Source organism: Siniperca chuatsi, linkage group LG9 (genome assembly GCF_020085105.1).
Source record: "Siniperca chuatsi isolate FFG_IHB_CAS linkage group LG9, ASM2008510v1, whole genome shotgun sequence".
Lineage (NCBI taxonomy): Eukaryota > Metazoa > Chordata > Actinopteri > Centrarchiformes > Sinipercidae > Siniperca > Siniperca chuatsi.
This window is the reverse complement of record NC_058050.1, coordinates 31,528,323-31,550,927: the sequence shown is the minus strand read 5'-3', so window position 1 is coordinate 31,550,927 and position 22,605 is coordinate 31,528,323. Positions and strand designations below refer to the sequence as shown.

The following is a 22,605-nucleotide window of genomic DNA, read 5'->3' as shown; positions in this document are numbered from 1 at the left end:
TTATTCTTCAATTAAAGCCTAGAGCTCTGCAAACTAAAAGAGTGTGTTGGTGTCCTGCTCATCCTTCCAGATTATGGTTACATCACAGCAGAGAGGGACTCCCTCACATCTTCCACCCCTCCCACTCTTTCCTCCCTGTCCTGTCGTTCTGCAGCATGAACATGGTGTGATGGGTTTTCCATTCTCTGCTTGTACACACTCCTTGCAAGTTCAATCCAGACTAAATATTTTGGCAGAAAGCATGTGAGCGTTCCTACGGGACTCAGCCTGATCCTCAGCGTTACAGGCAAGGAAGAGTGTCGGGTGGGGCAATGATCTCCAGAGGGTGCAACACAGTGCAGAACTGACCCTCATGCTTGTAGAATTTGGATGAGGGGGCATTTGGGTTAAGGCAGCTGGTCTAGACTCTCATGGAGATAAATGGTAAATGGTTACATTTAGTATCAGCCTAAAGTACAACTTGTTGTACAGTAACTTATCACAAGTTCATGAACACAGTTTGTACAGTATACCAGACATGTATCATAGACAGTCTGAGGATACAGAAGACTGGACTGATGCCTTTTCTACAAGTTAGCACAGTATCAGGCACTTGAGAAACGCAACAAAGTGAAGATCAGACTATTTGAGATAAAAGTCCTGGAGGAGGATCTTGACCTGAGACCCACAGTGAGGGAAGAATAGCATGTTCCCTCATACACGTCAAGCAGTGGCAGTCTGCAACACACTATATACACTCTATAGCCTCCTCATGACCCATAATGTATGAGACATTTCATAGAGTGGCATTCAATGAGTTGGTTGTTAAGCTTCATTACTCTTCTGGACACAAGAGACTGCAGGTGAATTAAGAGGTGAGTGGGTGTGTGTGTGTGATTTCTTCAGAGGCCACAGGCTGTACCCGATTAAATCCTGGATGGAAAATCACAGACATACTACAGGTATAAGAATCTGTCTTATTAAATGCAACTCAGTTTTCCGTCTTTAAATGCAAACTTTGATACAACTTTACATAAGAACAAGAAAAAGTCTGAAGCCTTATAAACCCTGTTCACAATGCAAAAGTGGTGGATTTTCATCTTGGTATAGAGTTACAAAGTAGGAGGAATGCTCGTTCCAGAAGAAAAAATCCCACTGGTTTTTCTTGCATGAACATTTTTCCTGGTTGAATCATCAGTACAAAAGATGCCTGCAGTGCATCTGGTTCTCTGATAGAATGTCAAAAGGTACAAGCCTGTGGACAGAAATAGTGAAGTAAACTATGACTCCCAAGGTTGGAAATATCTTGTAACCAAGTTTAAAATTTTGTGCCACCAACGACGGGGTAAAGAAATTAAATCATTTTCAGATTCTGGGTCAATTTGGGATGATTTACGCCTCTGACTGGCAGCTGAGGCTCGTGGGTATTGTAGTGTTGAGAGCCATCTGCAATGCCAAATCAATGGGGAAAAAAAACAGATTTCTCAGAAATTTGTTAGATAATTGAAAGTGGTGGCCATACATAAATCAATAGTTTTGTTAAATTAAATGAGTGTTTGTATGTTGAGGAACATTGAGGAGATAATTTAAAGACAATTTTGAGATGTGGACAAAAATACTTCCGCGATTCCCACTTTGCAGCTTTATTGTTAGAGCCTTTCCCGTAGTAGGACTAAAAATATTCTATATAATATATAGTTTGTCCACAGGGTGGCTCTAGGAAAAAGTCATGGGGTCATTCAAATCTGGTTTTCATCCCCAGGGGTCCTCATACTTTAACAACAAAATGTTGTTTGTCCATGCCTTCCAAAACAACCTATTAGCATTAAAAAAATATATATATATGACTGTTTTCTGATCTGCCACCTACTATGGTTAAGGTTTGGTTAAATTTAGGCAAGTACTTGGTTAGGGATACAAAGTAATCATAGTGATGGTTAAAAAAATTACTGGTTGGGTTACAGTTGGGGTCAGGGAAACCAACATCAACTGATGATTGGACACAGGATACAAACCAAACATCATGCTACTTCCTACTTTGCTTCTTAGATTGTCAGGAAAATGTAAACATCTGTCTTTTTTAGTATTTGAACAAATGACGAAAACTGTCATTTATTTAGTGAGTCAGACCTGTTTATCCACGTGGAAGCATGAATACCCAGCACATGTCATAGACATCTATTCAATTCAATTATATATATTAAGCACCATTTCATAACAGAAGTTATGTCATTGCACTTTTCCTATAGAGCAGGTCTAGACCGTACTCTTTATATTTATTATTTACAGAGACTCAACAGTTCCCACCATGAGCAAGCACTTTGGCAACAGTGGCAAGGAAAAACGTCCTTTTAAGAGGCAGAAACCTCGAGCAGAACAAGACTCTGGGTGGGCAGCCATCCGCTGCTGTTGGGTTGAGGTTGGGGGGTGTCATAGTTTTGGGGTTTTGTCCTGTTTCCTGTTTTTATTTTGTAGTGATCTTCTCTACTCGTCTGTCTTGTGGTTTTACTTCCTGTCTGTAATTGCTTCCAGTTTAGATTGTGAGAGGAAGAGAGAGAAAACATTGCTAGCTGCTAAACTAAAGAACAATAGCTAGCAAAACTGAATATCGTGTAAATTGTGGGATTAACGAGAAAGTCGTTTAAAGGAGAGAGCTATGAGTGCTTAAGCAGAACTAGTATATGTTTAAATGTATAGCAGATAGTTAGTCACTATAATAAAGAATCAAACAAAATTAACTGTGATGAGCTAGAGCAGTAAAAATATGCAACTAGTAAAACACAAACACCGGTGACCGGAAATGAGACAATACGCTTATTGCATCACGTCAGAATAGGACTGTCACCCAAGAGAGGAAGGCAAAGACAAGTAATATTAATAAAACAATAATAGTAATAATAATGAGAGTATGTGCTACCGGTGGACAGCCACAGGTGAGTGAGGGGAACTGTCAGGGTAGCCTATTACATTCTAAAAAATATATATATATATATATATATATATATATATATTTTTTTTTTTTTTTTTGACAAACAGCAGAGGAAAGCCGTTGTGATTGACGTGGCAATACCAAGCGATGGCAACATCAGGAAAAAGGAACATGAGAAACTAGAGAAGTACCAAGGGCTCAGAGAAGAGCTGGAGAAGGCCTGGAAGGTGAAGGCAACAGTGGTGCCCGTGGTCATCGGAGCACTCGGGGCAGTGACCCCCAAACTGGAGGAGTGGCTACAGCAGATCCCTGGAAGAACACCAGACATAGGAGAACAGGGACAAAGTTTTTATATATATATATATATATATATATATATATATATGTGTTAAAAATTCATCAGTTCTAATTTTATTTTTATGGCCGCCATGCCAATTGATATTATTCTGGCCACTGCTGTCACTGTTGTGTATGTTACCGTTTATTCGAGAAAGTCATTAGCACATCGCTAATGTTGGCTGTGTGCGCCCTGTTTGTGTGTGATGTGAAGGCTTATTCATTTTTGTTAGTTTTGTGTGTGTCATGTATCCATATATTCATATTCTGCTGAAGTGCACACACAGCTTGTGTGATGATGTGTTTTGTAAAGAGGATTTGCATTTTGTTTTAGAAATTAGCTGTTCGTTTCGGTGATAACTCTCACTCCCTCCATGCTGTTGGCTGGATTAAGTTAGCGTTTTATTTGTTTCAGAATTGGAATTGTCATAGGTATCTTTTAGAGTAGCTACTATAGGAGAGGACAAGGTTGGACTGGTAGTTTACTTTTTTCCCAACGAGAGGGGGTCAGAGTCATGGTTCATTATTAAATGTAATGGTTAGAAAACATCAGCCTTTGCTTTTTATTTTATCTGCCTTTGGTGTGAATATAATAAAATATGGTTATTTATGGAGGGATGCATTTTCCCCCAGCCACTCAGGGAGGCCGAAGGAAAAATATTTGTAGCTCTGGGGAGGATCAAGATTTAAAATAAATAAATAAATACATTTTTAAAAACAAAAACACATACACCATGACACCCCAGTCACCCCACCCCCAATAAATAACAAACAGTCCCTTAGCAGAATCAGTAAGGACTGTTCTCTAAGACAAAATGAATATCCAGTGTCTAAACTTCATGGCAATCTGGTTAGTATTTCTTGATATGTCTAACATGTGCTATGATATGTAAACATGAGAGAGGTTGTTCCGAAGGGAAAACATACTTAATGTTAATTTGATACCCCATGTAAAGTATGGGGTATCAAATTGTTTGGCCATGTGGTGCCAGATAGATTCACTACAGATTACATAATTCAGTAATATCCTCTCTTACTGCATCACTGCTCTCTGGTAAATGAATAGGGAGTGAGTGGTGCACACAGCATACATACATGTTCATACAATATTTCCCTGCCTCACACTTTAATCACCAAACATCCGCCATGGAAAGCTGTTCTTGGAGGTACAATAGTCATATGAGCTGTCTGCTGCTTTTAGAGTTTGTGCATTTTCCCAGATTCAGTTTAGGGCTGTGCTAGTCCAAATGAATACTTTAAAATGGGCAAAAGAATGTAATTTAAAACTGTGCAGTAAGTGCCCTTTCCTTCTCTGTCACACTACATATCTGTTCCTTTGGTTGCTAAAAACACAGTGCCATCCAAGGCAAAAAAATCTCCTTAGGTTTGAAAATAGTGATTAAGTAAGGTAAGCTGAGTTTTATTGCTGTCATCTTTTCTTTGTCCTCTTTTCAAACATGTTACCAAACAGACTGTTGTAAGTGGACACTTTTGCAAACCCAGGATTACGTTCAGTATCATGGCAACTACAGTCTGGTTAAGGTTTGGTTAAATTAAAACTACTTGATTAAAAGGCCACTCTGCATTCAATCTTGTATGGATGAAGCACATTTCTGTACTTAGCTTAGTGGGTTGACTGGTTCAAGTCTGATGAATCGCTGACCACACACATCATCGCTGTTGGGTGTAATTAGGTGTGGCCTATTGTACTACATCTGACCGAGGTGGGATGTGCTTTAGTACAGTGTGGACAGAGCAGTCATTAGATGGCAGCAGAGTTAGGATTTTTAGCCTGGGTGTAGTTACTCTTCAGGGATTCAACAGTCAGGGGGTCACCAAAATCATAGCATTCATCCAGCAGGCACCATGAATATCTACTCAAATTTAAAATCCACCCAATAGTTGTTGAGATATTTCAGTTTGGACCAAAGTAGTAGACTGACCAATCAGATGACATTGCCATTGAGCCACTGCTAGCTTGGCTAAAGGCTGGGGTAAGCTCAACCCTTTAATGGCCTTCTCAACTGTTTGGTAGAGCACATTTTGAGCTGTGATATTTTGTTGAAAAATGAGTTGTACTTAACCTGTTTGAGCCATCGCTAGCACTCTGTGCAGTTGAACTGTGTTAGGCCAAAAACATTTCCCATGGTGCATTGTGGTTTTCAGAACCAAACCTTTTCAGGTGGCTTCCTTCCAGGAAGGAAATTTTCACAAAATACAAAGTTTTCTGATAATAAACAGTTGTCAGTCTGAATAAACTAATGTTATTTCATTGTATATTGGTTGAAATTATGACATCACTATGATTTTGTGGACATTTTTAAAAATGTTTTGAATTAAACTACATACACTAATCAGGTAAATACAGGGTGATACAGATAATATTGGCAATGGTGGTGCAACTCCTGCCCAAAGGCTGTATCTAGATTCAATTGTAGAAGAAATACTTCTAGAAAAACAAGTCAGCGATGGTTTGTAGAAAAGCGCAAAAAGAGGACCAAAGAACAGTTGTGCTGATATCCCATCACACACACGATCAGTCTCATCGGGTTCTACAAACACTGAAATGCTGAATATAGGATTTGTTGTTTTTGTATGACTTTTAGGCAATAGTCATATAAAAACGTATGTTTTATTTTAGTATTACACATTGCTCTATGAATTGCTCGTCGTAAAGTAGCACACTAATGTCTTAAAAAGCTTCATCTGGTTCCATGAGTGAGTTTCCACAAAAAACATCTTTTGCTGTTCTATTTGTTAGCCAGGACTTTTCCCTGACATGGTCATTTATGTTAAAATGTTTTTTTTTTATAAAGATAAACATAAATATATCTGAGTGACAACATCTGTGTTCAAGTCACACAAGCCAGAGAGCACAATTTCTTGTTAAACTGATCTAGAAACTCCTTTCAAAGCTCAAGGGTTGCTGGTTAACACAATAAGGTGAAGAGCTGTCCCTGCTCATGCTGTGAATCTCATCTCACATACGACAGAGTGGAGAGAGGAGGAGGCTAGAGAGGGCAGGGACCATGGAAACTATGTGGAGTGGCTTCAGTGGAGCAGTAAGCCATCTCTGTGGACCTAATAATAATAATATATTCCTTCAGATAAGTTTTCAATAATGTTTAAATGATTGTATTTACGAAATGAATGAATTAGACAGGGTGTGATATAGTCCCAGGTCGAGAAGGGTTAATCTTAGGTTAAAGATGCACTGTTTCCAGGAAGGAAATAGCGATAAATTCATTTCACATGGGAATTCACAGTCCTTATGAAAAAGCATTCTGAGTGCATCTTACTTCCCTGTTGAAACAGAATACTGAAGCTAGACAAAACCTGGATTACAAAGGGGATCGTTGGAAACTGTAAAAACAAAGGATTATCCGTTAAGAAGCGAAAGCCAGATGAGTTTGATGGGAAAGGCAGCGTTGCTCAGAAAGCAGTGACGTGCAATGAGCTGCGAATTCAAATTCCTTCCTACTGGAACAGCACAAGGTCATCATTAAAGAGAAAGTGTTTTCCAACTTTATATTTACAAGTGCTCACAGTGTCATAGAGGGGCCCCCTACACAGAGTCAGCAGTGTTACGTAAACCAGGTGTATGATCCTGGATCAGTGTGCTGGTTTACACACTGCTGGGATTCCTAACGGCCACTACAGGGCTTACATACATACAAGGATTTATTGTTATCTAGCAATAATGACAATATTGAAATGATAATATCATAGGTTACCACACTGTGAGTAGGTGTGTTACTGAGCCAAAGAAAGTGATGAAATATCACAGTGATTCAATTCAACTTTATTTATACAGCGCCAATTCATAACAGAAGTTGTCTGACTGCACTGTTCCTATAGAGAAGGTCTGGACCGAACTCTTTACAATATTAAGTTAATAAAAGTGATGAACTGAGAAATGATACACTATGTGATCATTTTTTCATTAATTAATATTAATATGTATTGAGAAAGTAACTTATACAGACAGGCCTACAGTATAAAAACAGCAACCTACCAACATAAGAAAAAGAAAGAAAAGAGGAAAAGATCCAGCAGATTATAGAAAAGAGATGCAGTCCTGATGTTTAAAGGAAACGCAGCCAGCTGCATTGAAACTACGTTCAATCATAAAGTATGTCACCAACGAAGAGTGGCTCGTGTGTCTGAGTGAATTGCAGCCCCCCCCCCCTCTGTGATTGGTTTCTCCCAGCCGCCCCGCCTCCAGCAGTCTGGTCTGATGCCGGCCACCTTTAATAACGCATGTAGTACAGCCGCCGCCGCCAAGAGGATACAGAACGCGAGAGAGGCCAGGACCCGCTGCTGTCGCTGCCCCCCTAAGAGCTCTACAGAGAGAAGAGAAGCCGAGGCGCAGCACGGGGGCGGACACTAAATAAGAAACACAAGAAGGGAGGTTTGCAGAAGAAAGCAAAAGGATCACTTACACCGACAGACCGTGCCTGCTGTATCCCTCCACGCACGCCATGTCGGGGGCTCAGTGAGCGCAGAGACACCGGTGCGTAAAGTTGGTGAGCTTGTCCGCCCGTCTCCCGCTTCCCCTGAGAGCATTTTTACTGTCCTGCTCGGAGGTCCCGGCTCCAGCGTGGATTTTGGAACCCATCATAGTGTCTTTGTCTCCGGATGAGCGAGGCTTCTTGGATGGGAAGGTTTCCAGCGCAGCGCGGCTGGGAGACACGGGAAGGCTCCCTGTGACCGGGCCACATGCATGTGGAACATATGGATTTGCTTTTGCTATAGCCAAGATTTGCCGCGGTTTTTTTAAAATATTCATTTTTCATTTTTTTGACTGAGTGCGTGTTGTTTTGTTGATTTTGTTAGATTTTTGACTCTTACACGGCCGCAGAGATTTCAAGACTCATCGTGCGGAATTCCAACCATGAACTTTGTTGTCAGTTTGGTACAAATCCTTTTGGCAGCGGTTCTTCACCTATCCACTGTAAAGGTGAGTCTTTGACTTCGTATGCTTAGTGCTGTTATTAATAATTACACGTCTAAAGCTACACAACTCTCTGTCCTCCTCTTTAATAAAGCAAACAGTGTGCTCACATCCAGAGGGAATAAACACGCGGGGAAAGTGTAATTCGGACAGATGGATAAGATCCCAGTTTGCCAGTGTGGTAAACTATCAGCATTTTCTTTTCTATCTAAAAGCCTTATTTTCTTTTCAAAGCCAGAATCTATTTAAAAAACGGTCGGTTTAATATTTGATGCAGCAGTGCAAAGAGCTACAATACAATTGATAATTTAATTGATAAAATGAGTATTAAGAGTGTCGTCTCATTCTAAGACAATCATTTCATTTCGGCATATATTTTGTTCATCGCGAAGTACTTAGCAGAGTAGAAATAAAGTTTAAATTTGGTTTGCTTCTCGTTGGCTACGACCCACCAAACGGGGTGTAATGGCCAGTGGGAATAAGTCATAAAAGTTGTGATTTTGATTAAATGAATGCTACTTGCTGGAGTACCTATGTGCCGAATTGAATGGTAACTGATACCATTCCCCAAAACGTTCTTAGCCATTATTAACGTTATATCTGGTCATATTTTCAGATGCGTGTGCATTAAACTGCCAGATTTCTCAACGGAGTTCTGCCTGACGCGCCGAGTGTAGTTGGAACCCTGCAGTCAGTCCTCTCAGCTATTCAGCCGCAGGGTTTAGTCCCAGTGTGTTTTTTCTCACGGTGATCCGGAGTGTGTGGAAGCTGAGACCCGGTTCCTCCTGTCCTCCCGCCCTGCAGGATGCCCACCTCGTTCCCACACAGGCCGAGCCGCTTTCTCACGCAATATCTCCGCCAGTTACAGCAGCCGGGCGCTGAACGGAGCTCTGAGGGATGCAATTCGTCAACCGTCACGTCAAGTTTTTACGATCCAAACAAGACCGGTTCCTGTTAGACCTTTCAAAATAAAACTCGGCCCCATTCAATCAATTAGATGAAATGAATGCATGTTTTAACAAATGTTACTCTTTTTTTCTATAAAGAAATGATTGGAATTGGAACTGACACTTACACTTTAGACATCAAATGTGCCCTGTTTTACATGACCAGTTGTTGGAATACTCTTCGCTTTCATCCTCAAATGATTAAAAAGAAACCATAGACTTAAATCAGTATGAGCAGACGGGCCAGAATTCTCAAATGAGTGTGTAGAATTTCCATTTAAATTAAATTTGATTATCTCTTGGTTAACATACATTACATTGAACTATTCGAGCAACACGCTAGAACGCTTTTATTTTGAAGACAAATCAGCCTTGTAGCCTGACAGCTGATGCATCTCACTGTACTTGTTAACAAGCAGAGACAGAATGGAGAGAAACGCCTATAACAACCAGGGTTTAGTGTGCAGCACTCTTGTGACATCCTTATTCTGAGATCAGTCTTAATGATCGTGAATTATTGCTCATGGTGCTAAGTGGTGTCATTAGACTGGTGATTTGGCTGCCATGTGGATCATCTTCTGATGTAATGCGCTGCCTGTAAAATGGAAATAAAAACCTTTACATAGTTTCATGTACAGTGTACAGTAAAAGTTAACGAGACAGATCTTTTGGATTAGTTTTATGGTGATGACATTTTTATAGAGGCAGTACTGCATGCAGATGAGAAATATTTAACATCTGGTCTGATGTGCATCTCTTACAGACTGCCAGCATTAACAAGGGAGTGGAGAAGAGGAAAAATGAAGGTAAGTTTCTATCTCTAACAGAGCTGTCTAATGTAAAGACTTCTTCTTGTGTGCAGGCCAGATGACCTTAGGGCCACCTAGTGGACGTGATGAACATTCGTATCTGCCCTGCTCAGACGTACTAGTTTATTTGAAAAGTTTGAAGCTTTGACATGTGTAGGGGGTCTTTGTCCCTCAGCATAAGCTGAGGATTGTTTTTCTGTACAGAGCAGGCCGGAATCAAAGTTCCCAGCGATGAAAGGTCTGATTTGGGACTTTGGAGTCGCCATAAAAGTGGGGCCGATTTCAATACAAGGGTTAATGTGAGAGACAATGTGTAAATCAGTCCCTTGACCTTCACAATAATTCACAGTTGTTACATTTTTGTGTGTTCTTTTCCACCAATCTGTGGTGGAAGAACACAGTCAATATATGAGCAGACGGTCAGCCTTGGTTCAATGCCACACTCATGTTTGTTTGAATGAATCAATGATCAGTTTCTTTCTGATGAGCAGTTGGCACCTTACATGGTGGCATCTGTCATCAGTGTATGAATGTGTGTGTGAATAGTGTGAATGTGTAAAAGTGCTTTGAGCAGTCGGAAGACTAGAAAGGCGCTTTACAAATCCATTTACCATGTGACGGTGCCACCATTGGTTGGGGATGGAGGCACAGATTAGTTACTACAAACAGCATCGCTGGACAAGTTGTGTGGTTACTGTTAGTGTTTGTAGAGGAGCAGGAAGTCTGCCACCTGCATGCTGCTGACCTTCACACACCCCTACGGTCAGAGATCACACCACCTGTCAAAAGCAGTCACATACACTGAGATAAGACGGTGGCCTGATTACTCCTGGTGGAGAGCTCTGAACTGTTATTGATATGACTTGTTAAGTCCACCTGAGCCATAATCCTAACCCTAAACAAAGTTAGTAAGTTGACCTTGAGTTAAGGCTTTTTTTGTTTGTCAAAACCCAGTGTCCTTGTTGATCATGATGAAGCAACACGTCACCCAGTGCAACAGAGCGGCTCACGGATGTGTTTTAATAGTTTCTGGACAACAGTGGAGCTCTGCGGCTCAGAGGAGGAAGATCCACCAGCTGTGATTCACACACACACACACCTGTTAGCAGACGCGTTCACTGCTGGTTTGAGTCTGGCCTGGGATTTATTTATGATAAGAGACTTATAGAGTGACACAAGACTCATCTATTAAAGGATGATGTAAGACAGAGCAAATCTTTGCAACGTTGGTTAGGAAGTAGAACCAGTTGAGTGTGTTGACATGAGGCTGTTGTCTGCTGACAGTCTCGTGAACCAAATCCACCCAGCCAGTCTCTCCAGCAGCTCTCTGTCCCGAGCAGGTGCTCGTGCTGCTCATGTCTGCTGGCCAGGTCACCATGGAGCCAAAACTGCAGAGTCCTTCATTACAGAGCTGGAGTGATACATGGTGCTGCAATTCTGTTGATGTCGGCCTTTGACATGATGGAGGTTCCTTCTGACCACAGCCAGTCAGTATTATTAGAATTATTTCTATATCAGATGTCTTAGCAGATAGCTTCCACTGTGACGTAAGAGGATTTTACTCAACAGTCTGTAAAGGCAACTTGCCTCATCATGCCTCAGCTAAAGTAATGTGACAGGATGGCTGAAATATTGTGTCAAAGACAAGGATCCATCTGTGTATTATTTGTAGAATTTTGAAAATATAATCATGAACCTAATTGGCACACAGTCAGTCTGTAGCATTAGTCCAGAGCCAGAGGCTGCACAGGGGTGGGCTTCCTGGGGTCACATGTCAGAGGTGAACCCTGGCGCCACAGTGCCTGAGGTCATGGCTCTTCTGACAAGCCAGGGGTCAGGAGTTAGCCAGGGGTCGCTGGGAACCCAGTCTGATGAACTGTGGGATGGATTATTCTGGGCTGCACAGATGATGGAGATACAGAGAGGGCTGGCATTAAGTCTTGAACTTGGTATTATAGGATTGTATCTGACACTGTCATCAACTTTCTGTTCTTGATCTCCAAATGTTACTTGATGCTTGTGTGTCATGTTGTACCGTTTTGCAGAGGGGATGTAAAAACTTTGCTGCTACATAGTATATATCCACACTCCACCCGCAGTAGATATAATTTAATTCCAAGGTCACACATTCATAAGTATTGCTCCTCCATACCAACTCAGTCAAGGTGACATCTTTCTGTGTAGCTGCTTTAGTGTAATTATTGCCACTGAAATAATCCTTTCTGTGTCTGTCGTAGCTCTTAGTAGCTTTTTTACTCTTTTGTCACATGGTCATACATCCCGAGTTGTCTACTCCTAAATGTGGGTTTCTTGTAGTTTTTGGTGATCTTGGAATTTAACCTGTTATACTTTTGACTAATTTAGTTTTTCCAGGAACAGTTAAGATAGTCACTGGCACAAAAATGTCACTGGCGCTGCTCAGGCCACAGATCTGTGGCACTGTTTTCTTGCTGAGCTTGTCTTGTTATTGGGCACCAGTTAGGAAATAAATGACTGTGGCCTTTTTACTGGCAAAAGATCAACAAGTGCGCTCTTCTTCACCAATAAAAAACAAGCAGTGATAGCTGAATGTTGAAAAAGACAGGAAATCGGGCAGGATAAGTATCCATTATTACATAAAACTTTTCTAAGCACTCACTGGCTATAAAGATGATGGCGGTAATGATGGTGGTGAAAAGATGATCAGTCCTCTGTTTTTTTCAGTCATCCCTTTCACGGAAGTCATCACCAAGAGTATATGTCAGCCCAGGGAGGTGCTGGTGGACATCTTCCAGGAGTATCCGGAGGACACGGAACACACCTACATCCCTTCCTGTGTGGTCCTCAACCGCTGTGGAGGCTGCTGCAGTGACGAAGCAACGGAGTGTGTACCGTTGGAAACCCGCAACGTCACGTTGCAGGTGAACCTGGGGGACGGCCGGGGTTCACAAAATTGTCCCCCGTTGAACTTAACCGATGAAAAAAATACACTTCATGCTAGCACTTAAGTGTATGATATTACTCCTAACAATACTGTTAAAGGTTATGATCTGTTAATTGTAATTTGTGCACAAAATGTATTCATTCAAGAGAACAACCTAAGTAATTCAAGTGAATATTTTTTTGATTTATGCATAAAAATTGATTCTTGACCATGGAAGTGGTAGTTTGACAAAATAATCTTAACACAAGGTCCATTTACTAGCTTTTTCCATAACTTTCAACCACATCTCATGGCCTTCATCAGCAAATGAAGTTTGTTCAGTTGTTATGGAGATGGCTCAGTTGTCATCACGTGATCTGAGTATGGAGTTGTATATTATCACATGACTGAATTTCCATACCCTAGATCATATTATGACAACTGAGCCATTTCCATGAAAACTGAGCAAACTCCGCCCACCAATGAAGACCATGAAATGCTAGAAAGAGAAGCTTGTGTTGAGATTATTTTGTCAAACCATATAATTATATTTTGTGCTCTCAAACAGGTTAGGGTTAGTCGGTCTAAGTTGTAAGGCCACGGCTTTGTTTTGTACACTTGGTGCATGTCTGGATTGTCTGAGAAACACACAGCTTTTCCATCCGGAAGCAGAGCAGAGAAAGTCTTAGGCGAGGCATGGCATCTCAGACATGTTGTCTACCCCGGCGCACTGTTTACAGCCACGTCTGTGTGGTCGAAGCCTCTCATGGCCTCCGACAAGGCCTGCTGTTTGGCATGGATGTCGGCTGGAGCAGAAGCAAAGGGACGTGCAGTAACAGACAGTTCACGTCTCCGAGCCGTTCGGTTACAGAGCGGTCAGGGCTGCTGTGTTTAGACTGTGGGTTACGAAAAGTAATGTTTATGTTGTTTTAATCTAAACCTTGCCTTGTTATGTCCTCTGATCTCTTCAAGGTAATGCGGGTTAGACCAATGGTATCGCAACATACTATTGACTTAAGTTTCACAGAGCATCAAAAGTGTGATTGCAGGTAAGATACTGTAGACCTCATATTTTTCACACACAGTGACAATGATGCAATAAAAGCAAAAATCTAAATAATCTTTTTTATTTCAGAGTAAAGCCAGACGTTCAAGCAAAGAAAGAATAGTAAGTACGTGTTCTATGTTTTTTTTCTGTTTTGTCATCTGTTCTAGAGGATGGGGTGGTGGTACAGAGTTGGGCCTTCCTTCAGATCCTATCTTCCACCTGTCTTTACAGGGCTCTCACACTTTGAGCGGGCTCTTTTTATGGCAGCGGGTTTAGTGCTTTATGGTGCGGCTATAACAGCGGGAGTGATTGAGGTGTAGCCGGCCAACTTCAGACCACCCGCTGCTGTCTGCACTCTGGCTCCAGTTGCACAAACCTGACCCTCGGCCCTCGGCTACTTCCCCAGTCTAATCATAGCAACAGGTGTCATGCAGTTAACCTATTTTTATTTTTAGTGGTGTAAATAGAGGATGAGCTCGGAGCCGAGCTGAGGTGTCGTTGGTCGAGAGAACTCGCTCTCACAGTTGATAGGGTTGTGTGTGTGTTTGACGTCTGCATGCATGTTGTTTGTGTTTGTCTTGAGGATTCTCAGCAGTAGGTCAGGTTGTTTAATTGGATAAAAGCCGAACTGTGCCTTGGCGGGTTAAAACCTGACGGATTGGTGGAGGAGAGCTGGGATCATGTTAGCTAAGTCAAAGCCATTTGTCATGGGGCAGAAGTGAGCTGAGCTTCATCCAGCCTTGTCAGCCTGTAACTGGGCACGTATGCAGCTAGCTTACCCTGCGGCAGGGCGGAGTGGAGGATGTGCTCATTCATGCAGTTGGTTCCAGGAACATACATCCTGATACATGTAGCGCAGTCCTATCCTGTGGATCAATACCCACCCCTAATGAAGGGACTAGATTAGAGCAGATGTGAAATGGTTGATTACTTCCTGTTTGGCTTTATCGGCTATTGATTGATCCCTGCGTGACTGTCCCTGCATCTGCTCAGGTGTCTCTTCTCTTTCTCCTCTGTTGGTCAGGGGTAAGGGCCAAAAGCTAGAGACACCAGCAGGATTGTTGAGGCCTGAGCCAATGCTGCAGTGTGTCTTGGCATAAGCATGGTATCTTTCTTGATGGCTGATACCAAAGAACTTTTTGGTATCTTCTAAATTAACTTTTTGTACACAGGTTCCATGTGTTACCTGTGTCCTTTTTTATATCTGCAACAACACTGACTCCATTTCTATGGCAGCAAAATGAAGTTGCCACGGCATTTGTCATGTTATCTCTATGAGGAGTGGTTATCTTTAAGGCTGTCTGCTGGTCTGTAGTGTGCTGCACTGATAAGTGCTTGCTGCTTGTACTTTCTGTTGGGGGCTTTTTATCTGTTGCCACGTTTCCCTTTGTTTCAGATGATAGATGGCCACAACAGCTAAAGTTCAGAATTAAAGAATAGAAGTAGAAGATCATTGTTGCCTTGAGAGGTTCACCGATAAGTTCTGCTTTGGGTTGCTTTGCTCTTGTTTTCATACGGGAGGTCTAGAAGGTGATACAGAATTGATCCTGCTGCTTGGATGTGTGCTGTGCAAAGCAAAATCAGTTCAATGAGACAAAGCATAGTTTCTTGTTGCCCCAACTACCCACATATATCTAGTTCTGTCCTTGTTGTGTCTCTGGTGTGACCTTCCATCTCATAAGCTGAACACTGTAACAGATACTGCAGCAACTATGGTGTCAACTTCAAACTATTAGATGTTCATTTTCCATCTTTGTGTGCCTGTTTCGGGTGACCGTGCTGCCTCAATCACACTGCAGCATCTGCCCTTCGGGGATTTATCAGAAAGTGTTGGGAGGAGTTGGCTCAGTTGGCTTTGGCTCTAGCCGCTTGACTTAAGGTTCCGCAGTGATGATGGGCATTTGACAAATCCTGGAATTGTCTTCTGCTGTTGTCAAGAATTTCCTTTGCTCCTAACAAAAACTTTCATGTAAATTTCAATATTTTGTCCATAGCACTGATTTGCAAGCATGACAATGCAAATCGAGATTGACCCAATTCCCTAATGCCTTTGAACATGAAATCCCCTACATTTTTACAGCACTTTGAAGATAGTGAAATGACCTTTTTACTTCCTTAATATGATGTCATTTGTGTTCCTGTTGAAACAGAATGTTGGGGCAGAACATTTGATATCAAAGATGAAAGGGCAGAATTAGTAAAAAATTTGTGTCCGCTTTATTGATTCGATTTTTCTCGACACCTACTATTGTAGGATGATGTCACCGTCGAAGATGAATTGATTTCCAGAAAGTGTTTCGTTGTTCTTTAAGTATAAAGTCATGAGCATGGTGGCATAAGACTGCAAAGTTTCTCTAACTGGGTAGACTCAGCTGTGAAATGTAGCATCAGACATATGAGGGGTGTATGCCCCGTGTCACTCCCATTATACAGGGCCAACGGGCACGAGGATGCCACGCTTGGTGGATCAGTCAAAAACATCAGGTCTTGTGTGTAAACAAATGCACATATTGTCTTTACAAAGTGATCGGGGGGGATGCATGAGTGTCTGTGTCTGTCCTTTCTGCAGAATTCGCTCTATAGCTTAGATCTCTCTGTCTCTCCTTTTTGCTTCCCTTGCAGCCACTGTGCGCCTTGCTCAGAGAGAAGAAAGCGCTTGTTTGTGCAGGACCCTCTCACCTGTAAATGTTCCTGCAAATTCACACAATTAGACTGCAAGTCCAGGCAACTTGAGTTAAACGAAAGAACTTGCAGGTTTGTTTACGATACATACACGATAAACAACGTGCCTTGATTCCCCTTTTTTCCCCCCACCCGTCTACACATCTCTCCGCCCATCTGAGGATGGATTTCTGCTGAGAAACGCATGCTTCTCCCTGCTTTTTGATGTTGTGTTGGTGTTTGTAGATGGGAATGTGTCAGCGCCGTGCTTCTCTGTGCTTGCATTGTCTTTTGTCAGATTCAACACACACATTCACATCAGATTTAAGTATTGATGATGTCTTGAGATTACCACTGAAATGTTGTTTTAATCCAGTCTGAAAGATATTACATGTAACTGTTTGCATGACACTATTCAGCTCAGACTTAAAAATTATAAAAGTGTGAGTTAGGGTTAGAAACTCGCAGACACACACATTCCATATTAGGTCAGTCTGGATGAAGCCATTATTTACAGTTCAGACACAGAAGTGTAATCTCCACAATTATTTTGCCATTTGTTTATCTGTTCCATTTTCACAAGCTGTTTGTTGAGTGAAAACATTGTGTCTCAAAGATGTTTTTGGTGAAATAAGAATTTTTCTTAATTCAACAAGTGACAAATGGCATTATATAAAGGATTTGAAAGGCTTTTATGAGCCTAAGTGGATTGAAAAATGAAACCTTTTAAAGGGTCAGTTCACCCGTATTTTCTCACTTACCTCCAGTGGTATCTGGTTTTGCAGACAGTTTTGATTTTATCACGCCCCCATCTCTCTCCACTTGTTGCCTGCCATCGACCTCTATTGTATTGGAGGGAAGACAGAAATCTCAGAGACAGTTTTCTGGATAAATACAACCAAAACTTGAGTGTGAAAATTCATTCTGGGCATAGGAAATAGAAGCCTGACAAAAAAAATCTTAACTCACGGTCCACTTACTACCTTTTTAGTTCCAGAGCATTCATGGTCTTCATCACATGACAGAGGTTGCTCAGTACTCGCACTACGCTGATGAAGACCGTGAGATAAGGCTGAAAGCTCTTGGGGGAGAATGTTGGATAGTGGACCTTGAGTTAAGGTTTTGAAAGCAGGAAAACCACCAGTTTGCGGATACAAGGTTTTTACATGCCAGTGATCATATCCAGTATCTCTCTACCTGTGAGGGAAGGGAATTTCATCTTGCTTTGTTTTTTACAGCAGACTCCAGTCAAAAAAAGCAAAAATATGACCATTCATTTTGACAAAGGTCTGCAGGTGACTGAATGCAGAGATAGTGTTCATGCTGCTTGCATGTCACATTTACTGGCTCTTACTCAAATACTAATGAGTGGAGTTAAACTCATCACCCTGACTGTGTGCAGCACATAGCCAAATAGAGACTGCCTCTAGTTAACAAGGCTGTGTTTCACAACCTCTCCTGACCCAGCCACTCCCGTGACCTCTGACCCCCGAGGGACCCACCACACTGCTTTGGATGTAGAGAGCCACACACTTCTGGGTGGAGTGACCACTTACATGATTCCAATTGGCTGCTCAGTGTTCAGGAGAGAGAGTGGAGGGGACCTAAGGATGGGGGGTTAGATGCCTGTTCACCCCCACCACTCCACTCAACCCCACCCCCAGTTCCAGCTATAACCCTGCCCCCTGAACCCTAAGCTACCACAGTCTCAGAAAACGTAGTGACACGAGAACTTGATGTGAAGGATAAATCAAGTGTTCATGTTTTACTCAATTTCAAAGACCAAATCTTTAACTGAAAAAGTACATTTCATGCACAGCAGAAAAAGTGTCACAGAGATCATCTGTCCCCCACCCCCAGCCTCCCTCAATATCCTCTTCTGCTTCCTGTTTTGCCCCTGTCTCTCAATAATCCCTTTTTTTGCATGGAGGAGATATGTGCAAGGCATCATATTAAATTTTCTGCTTGTCACTTAACCAGATTTTCATCTTGTCCTCCACAGATGTGACAAACCGAGGAGATGAGACCAGCAACACTGTTATGAAGGAATTATTTTCTTGGCACAGCACTTTGAAACATGAGGATGCATTCCCTGCAAGGACACGAAACGACAATGCAAGACAAGACATTCTGGACGCAGATCTTGCCATTGTCTGTTTTCCGCCTAAAGATATTAATATATATGTACATATACTATAAGTACATCGACAATGTGTATTGCTGCTACATAAAAAAGACACTATTTAAAGCGAAACGAATGCGCCACTGGCGTGTGAATGGGAAATGCTTCAGTGGTGTTCTGCTCATGGGTAAAAGACTAGTAGAAGAAATCTTTTATTTTATGTAACACTTCACTGGATGCTGGTCTGCTGTGAATATGAATATCTTAAACATTTCTTAGTAAGAAAAAACTGGTGACCACAACTTCATCGAGCGGTGCAGCAGAAGCAGAACTCGCCTCCGAACTCTGACAGAAGAGACTGAGAGGAGACAGAGGGAGGACGAGGAGGCGGAGGTGGAGGAAGGCCTGTTGTACTTGAACTGAACGGCAGGTCCAACAACTGTTTTCCTCTGAGACATGATGTGAAGATTTTTACATGGGTTAGGAAATCGAATTTTCCATCAGGGTTAAAGGTAACAAACCACTACCTGTTTCTGGTTATGCTTCCTTCATGTAACCCTTCCCTGGTGGGAAAACAGATTTGTCTTTGTTTTTGTGCACAGAGTTTATTATTTACATTTTGAGGTATTGTGTTCCTTTCACAAAATGTCTTGAGACCAGGCTGTCGAAAGGGATATTACTGTAGGTATATACGGAGACAAGAAGTAACTAGATGAGCTGAACACCGATCAGATCAGCACCTCACTGTAGAAATCCACAACCTTACAGTTTCTTTATTTAATAGCTTTATGTGTGTTCCAAAGAAACAGTCAGGCATCCATAACAGAGCAGTTCATCATAAACGATCTGTATATACTTACTAGATGTCCCTTTGTCTAGTACACTACATCTAATTTATAGAATATGTTCTGTATTCTGATATTTATATACAGTGTTAAGGTTATTTTTGTTTGTACTCAACTGTTTTCAGTCTGTCTGGAGATTGAATGGAGAACATGTATGACTGTGGACTCCTTTTTGGGGGGGGGGACTGAAAGACAATGCTTTGACATTCCTGATTTAAACTAAAGCTGTGTTTCTCACCAGCCAAAGGGGGATCACGGTGGCCACCAACATGTGTGTGAATGATGCGCCAACACAGGTGTTTTTCATTTTGGACTGGGCGTTGGACATGTGGTTTTGCACTTGTGGGCCCAAAGACATGTCATATGGAGGACTGAAAGAGTCTCATTGCTGCTGCTCAGCTCAGACCTAATTTAGTGAAGACTGTCCAATCAGACTGAGGCCTCTAGTCTGAGGGTGGTAAACAACAGTGTTTTCTCTGGCTTTAACCCAGGCGCTAACATAATGTCCTGTTACACCGTTCAGCAGGATACAGGCACTTACCACTAATCAAACATTGCCTTTATGTTAAACTGTTGCCATATGAGAAAAATACCTTTCTATTTGATGAGCCACAACAGAGATATTAAAAATAGCATATAAAGTTCACTTAAGTTTCAAGGTATATATTCAATAGTGAGTGACAAAGAAACATCATAAGTTACAATAGAACATTTTTTAAATACTATACTGATGTTATATATAAGATACAATAATTTGAAAGAATTTAAGGTTACTGTAATACAGTATGTGTTACCATATATTATGTATATTATGTGATACATTTTGTCTGGAGGCTGCTGGATCTCAACAGTACAGAAGACAACTTGGACCATGAGAAAAATATTTAGTTCTGATATTTATCTCAGTGGTGCCTGGCAGGTGTCAGGCTACTGATGTGCAAGAAGTCATTTGTGCTGTCGAGTTAATAACTTGTGCATAGCAAGTAAGTTGAGTAAGTTAATTAAGGGCACATCTACACCAACACCCTGACAGAACGAGCCACAACAACCCATAACTTCAGTTCTTACTGCTACACTAAGTTTGATACTTATTTGAAGGAACAAACGAGTAATTAGTGTGCACAAATTATTCATTCAAAAGTTGTGAATTTGTACTACCTGCTAGGCTCTGTACAGTATTGTTAGGAATAGTCAGAAGACGGGTCATGCATCAAAGTCAGTGATTCTGACTTTAGACTCAGATTTGAGTCCTTTTTCCATAGAATTGTGACACATCTCTTCATAAATCATACCTGTGCTTCTGTTAGCACCAGCTGTACCACTGCTGTTCATGTGAGCTGACCTTCTGTGCTGCCACCCTCAAACTAGAGGCCTGAGAGTGTGCTCACTGAGACCGGCTGCTGGCTCAGTGCCTCTCCAGTCCTCTGACAATGACAACATTCTATTTGTATTTAAATTACAGACTTTTTCTTGAGTTTGTACAGTCACACATTTTTAGTATATTTTCACATTAATATATTTATTGGTGCTGTAAAATGTTTTACAATATTAAAACTATTTTTTGTTGTTTTTAGTGTAATAATTAAAACTTATTTATTTTGAAACTACATTGGTTTTTCTTATTAAATGTCAACTAGTTTGAAAGCTTATTGTTTTTAATGATGGTGTCAGATACAGCTGATTGAGACGTTACAGGACAAATATGACATGTCTCACTTCCTGGTAGATCATTAACAGACACGACGTGGCCTCCAGGTAGTACAACAGAGTTTCTGTAAGCTACGTCAGGACTCATAAGCAAAATTTGCAGCAATACTTATTTATTGATATTTGTTTGATGTATTTATGATTTTTAAAAAAAAAAACAAAATTGGCCCCTTTCTATGCAAATAAGTCTTATTGAAAAACAAGGTCAAATTCACAAACACCAGTGCTAACAGCCACACGCAGTTAGAGTGAATTTATTAGCGTCTTCAGAGAGTTGGTGGTAACTGAAGCGCATTTATAAGCAGCGTCACACCCGGACTTTCCAGTGATCATGGCAGCAGGGATTGTAGCCAGGTGAAGCAACAGCGCATCACAGTACATCATATGTGCACAGTTGGCAAAGAGAACAATACCTGATATTCACCATGAGGGAATGAAACTGTAAAACAACATAAAATCTGCTGCTGTGAGAATCAGAGACGATTGTTGATGATGGTTATTATTTTTTCTTTATTAATATTACCACTACCTTTATATTATTATCATTTTAAAATTCCAGGTGGAATTTGCATTGTGCCCCCCTCTCTCAACCCAACTGGCAGGGGGAGTAGGCCACCCGCCCTGAGTCTGATTCTGTCCGAGGTTTCTGCCTGTTAAAAGGAAGTTTTTCCTTGCCACTGTCGCCAAGTGCTTGCTCATGGTGGGATTTATTGGGTCTCTGTAAATAATATTATAAAGAGTACAGTCTAGACCTGCTCTATAGGAAAAGTGCAATGAGATAACTTCTGTTATGAATTGGCGCTATACAAATAAAGTTGAATTGAATTGAAGCAGAGAGCAGAGTAGCATAGAAAACAGCCCTCCATGCCCTCAGAGGCATGAGGGAGAGCACACAGTTAAAGCCAATAACAATCACTCTATAGAGTGAGTCACAGAAAAATAAGAGACATCCTGCAGATGGAAACGAATGAAAGAGCAGGGGGAGTTATTAGAATAGTTATAATTAGAATAAGTGCTTTTTCAAATCAAACATCTTTTTCCATGAGTGGAAAGTTTTGTTCTTGCAACTGCATTTGTAAATTTTTTTGACTCAAACATTGCTTAACCATGTCATGTGATATGCTACTTCAGTACACCTTAAGAACCAATATTACTGGGACCACTATAGAAAATTGCAGATGAACATTTAACAGACTCAAAACAGTGGCAAATTATAGTGGTTGCAAATTAATTCGCCCCTCAATACTGTCAGCACTGTCAGTGTTGGCTTATTTTAAAAGGATGACAATGTTTCCATAATCTCAACCATGAGCACAGTCTTTTCTGTAGTGTTAAGCCACGCTAGCAGCTCTTTGAGGCTGTACTT

General features: G+C 41.3%; 1 protein-coding gene across 3 annotated transcripts; it reads left to right on the top strand.

Moving 5' to 3' along the window:
• The first annotated feature begins 7,462 nt into the window (after positions 1–7,462).
• Positions 7,463–21,717, top strand: vegfaa (vascular endothelial growth factor Aa). Of its 3 annotated transcripts, XM_044208045.1 has the most exons (7): positions 7,463–8,204; positions 9,909–9,951; positions 12,658–12,854; positions 13,829–13,905; positions 13,992–14,024; positions 16,527–16,658; positions 18,568–21,717. In XM_044208045.1, the coding sequence occupies exons 1-7, from the start codon at positions 8,139–8,141 to the stop codon at positions 18,587–18,589; spliced, it is 570 nt and encodes a 189-aa protein (XP_044063980.1). In that variant the 5' UTR covers positions 7,463–8,138; the 3' UTR covers positions 18,590–21,717. The 3 variants fall into 3 exon arrangements, with proteins under 3 accessions (XP_044063980.1, XP_044063981.1, XP_044063982.1); XM_044208046.1 differs by lacking the exon at positions 16,527–16,658 and having other exon boundaries at positions 7,465–8,204; positions 13,992–14,028; XM_044208047.1 differs by lacking the exon at positions 18,568–21,717 and having other exon boundaries at positions 7,465–8,204; positions 13,992–14,028.
• Positions 21,718–22,605: the final 888 nt, after the last annotated feature.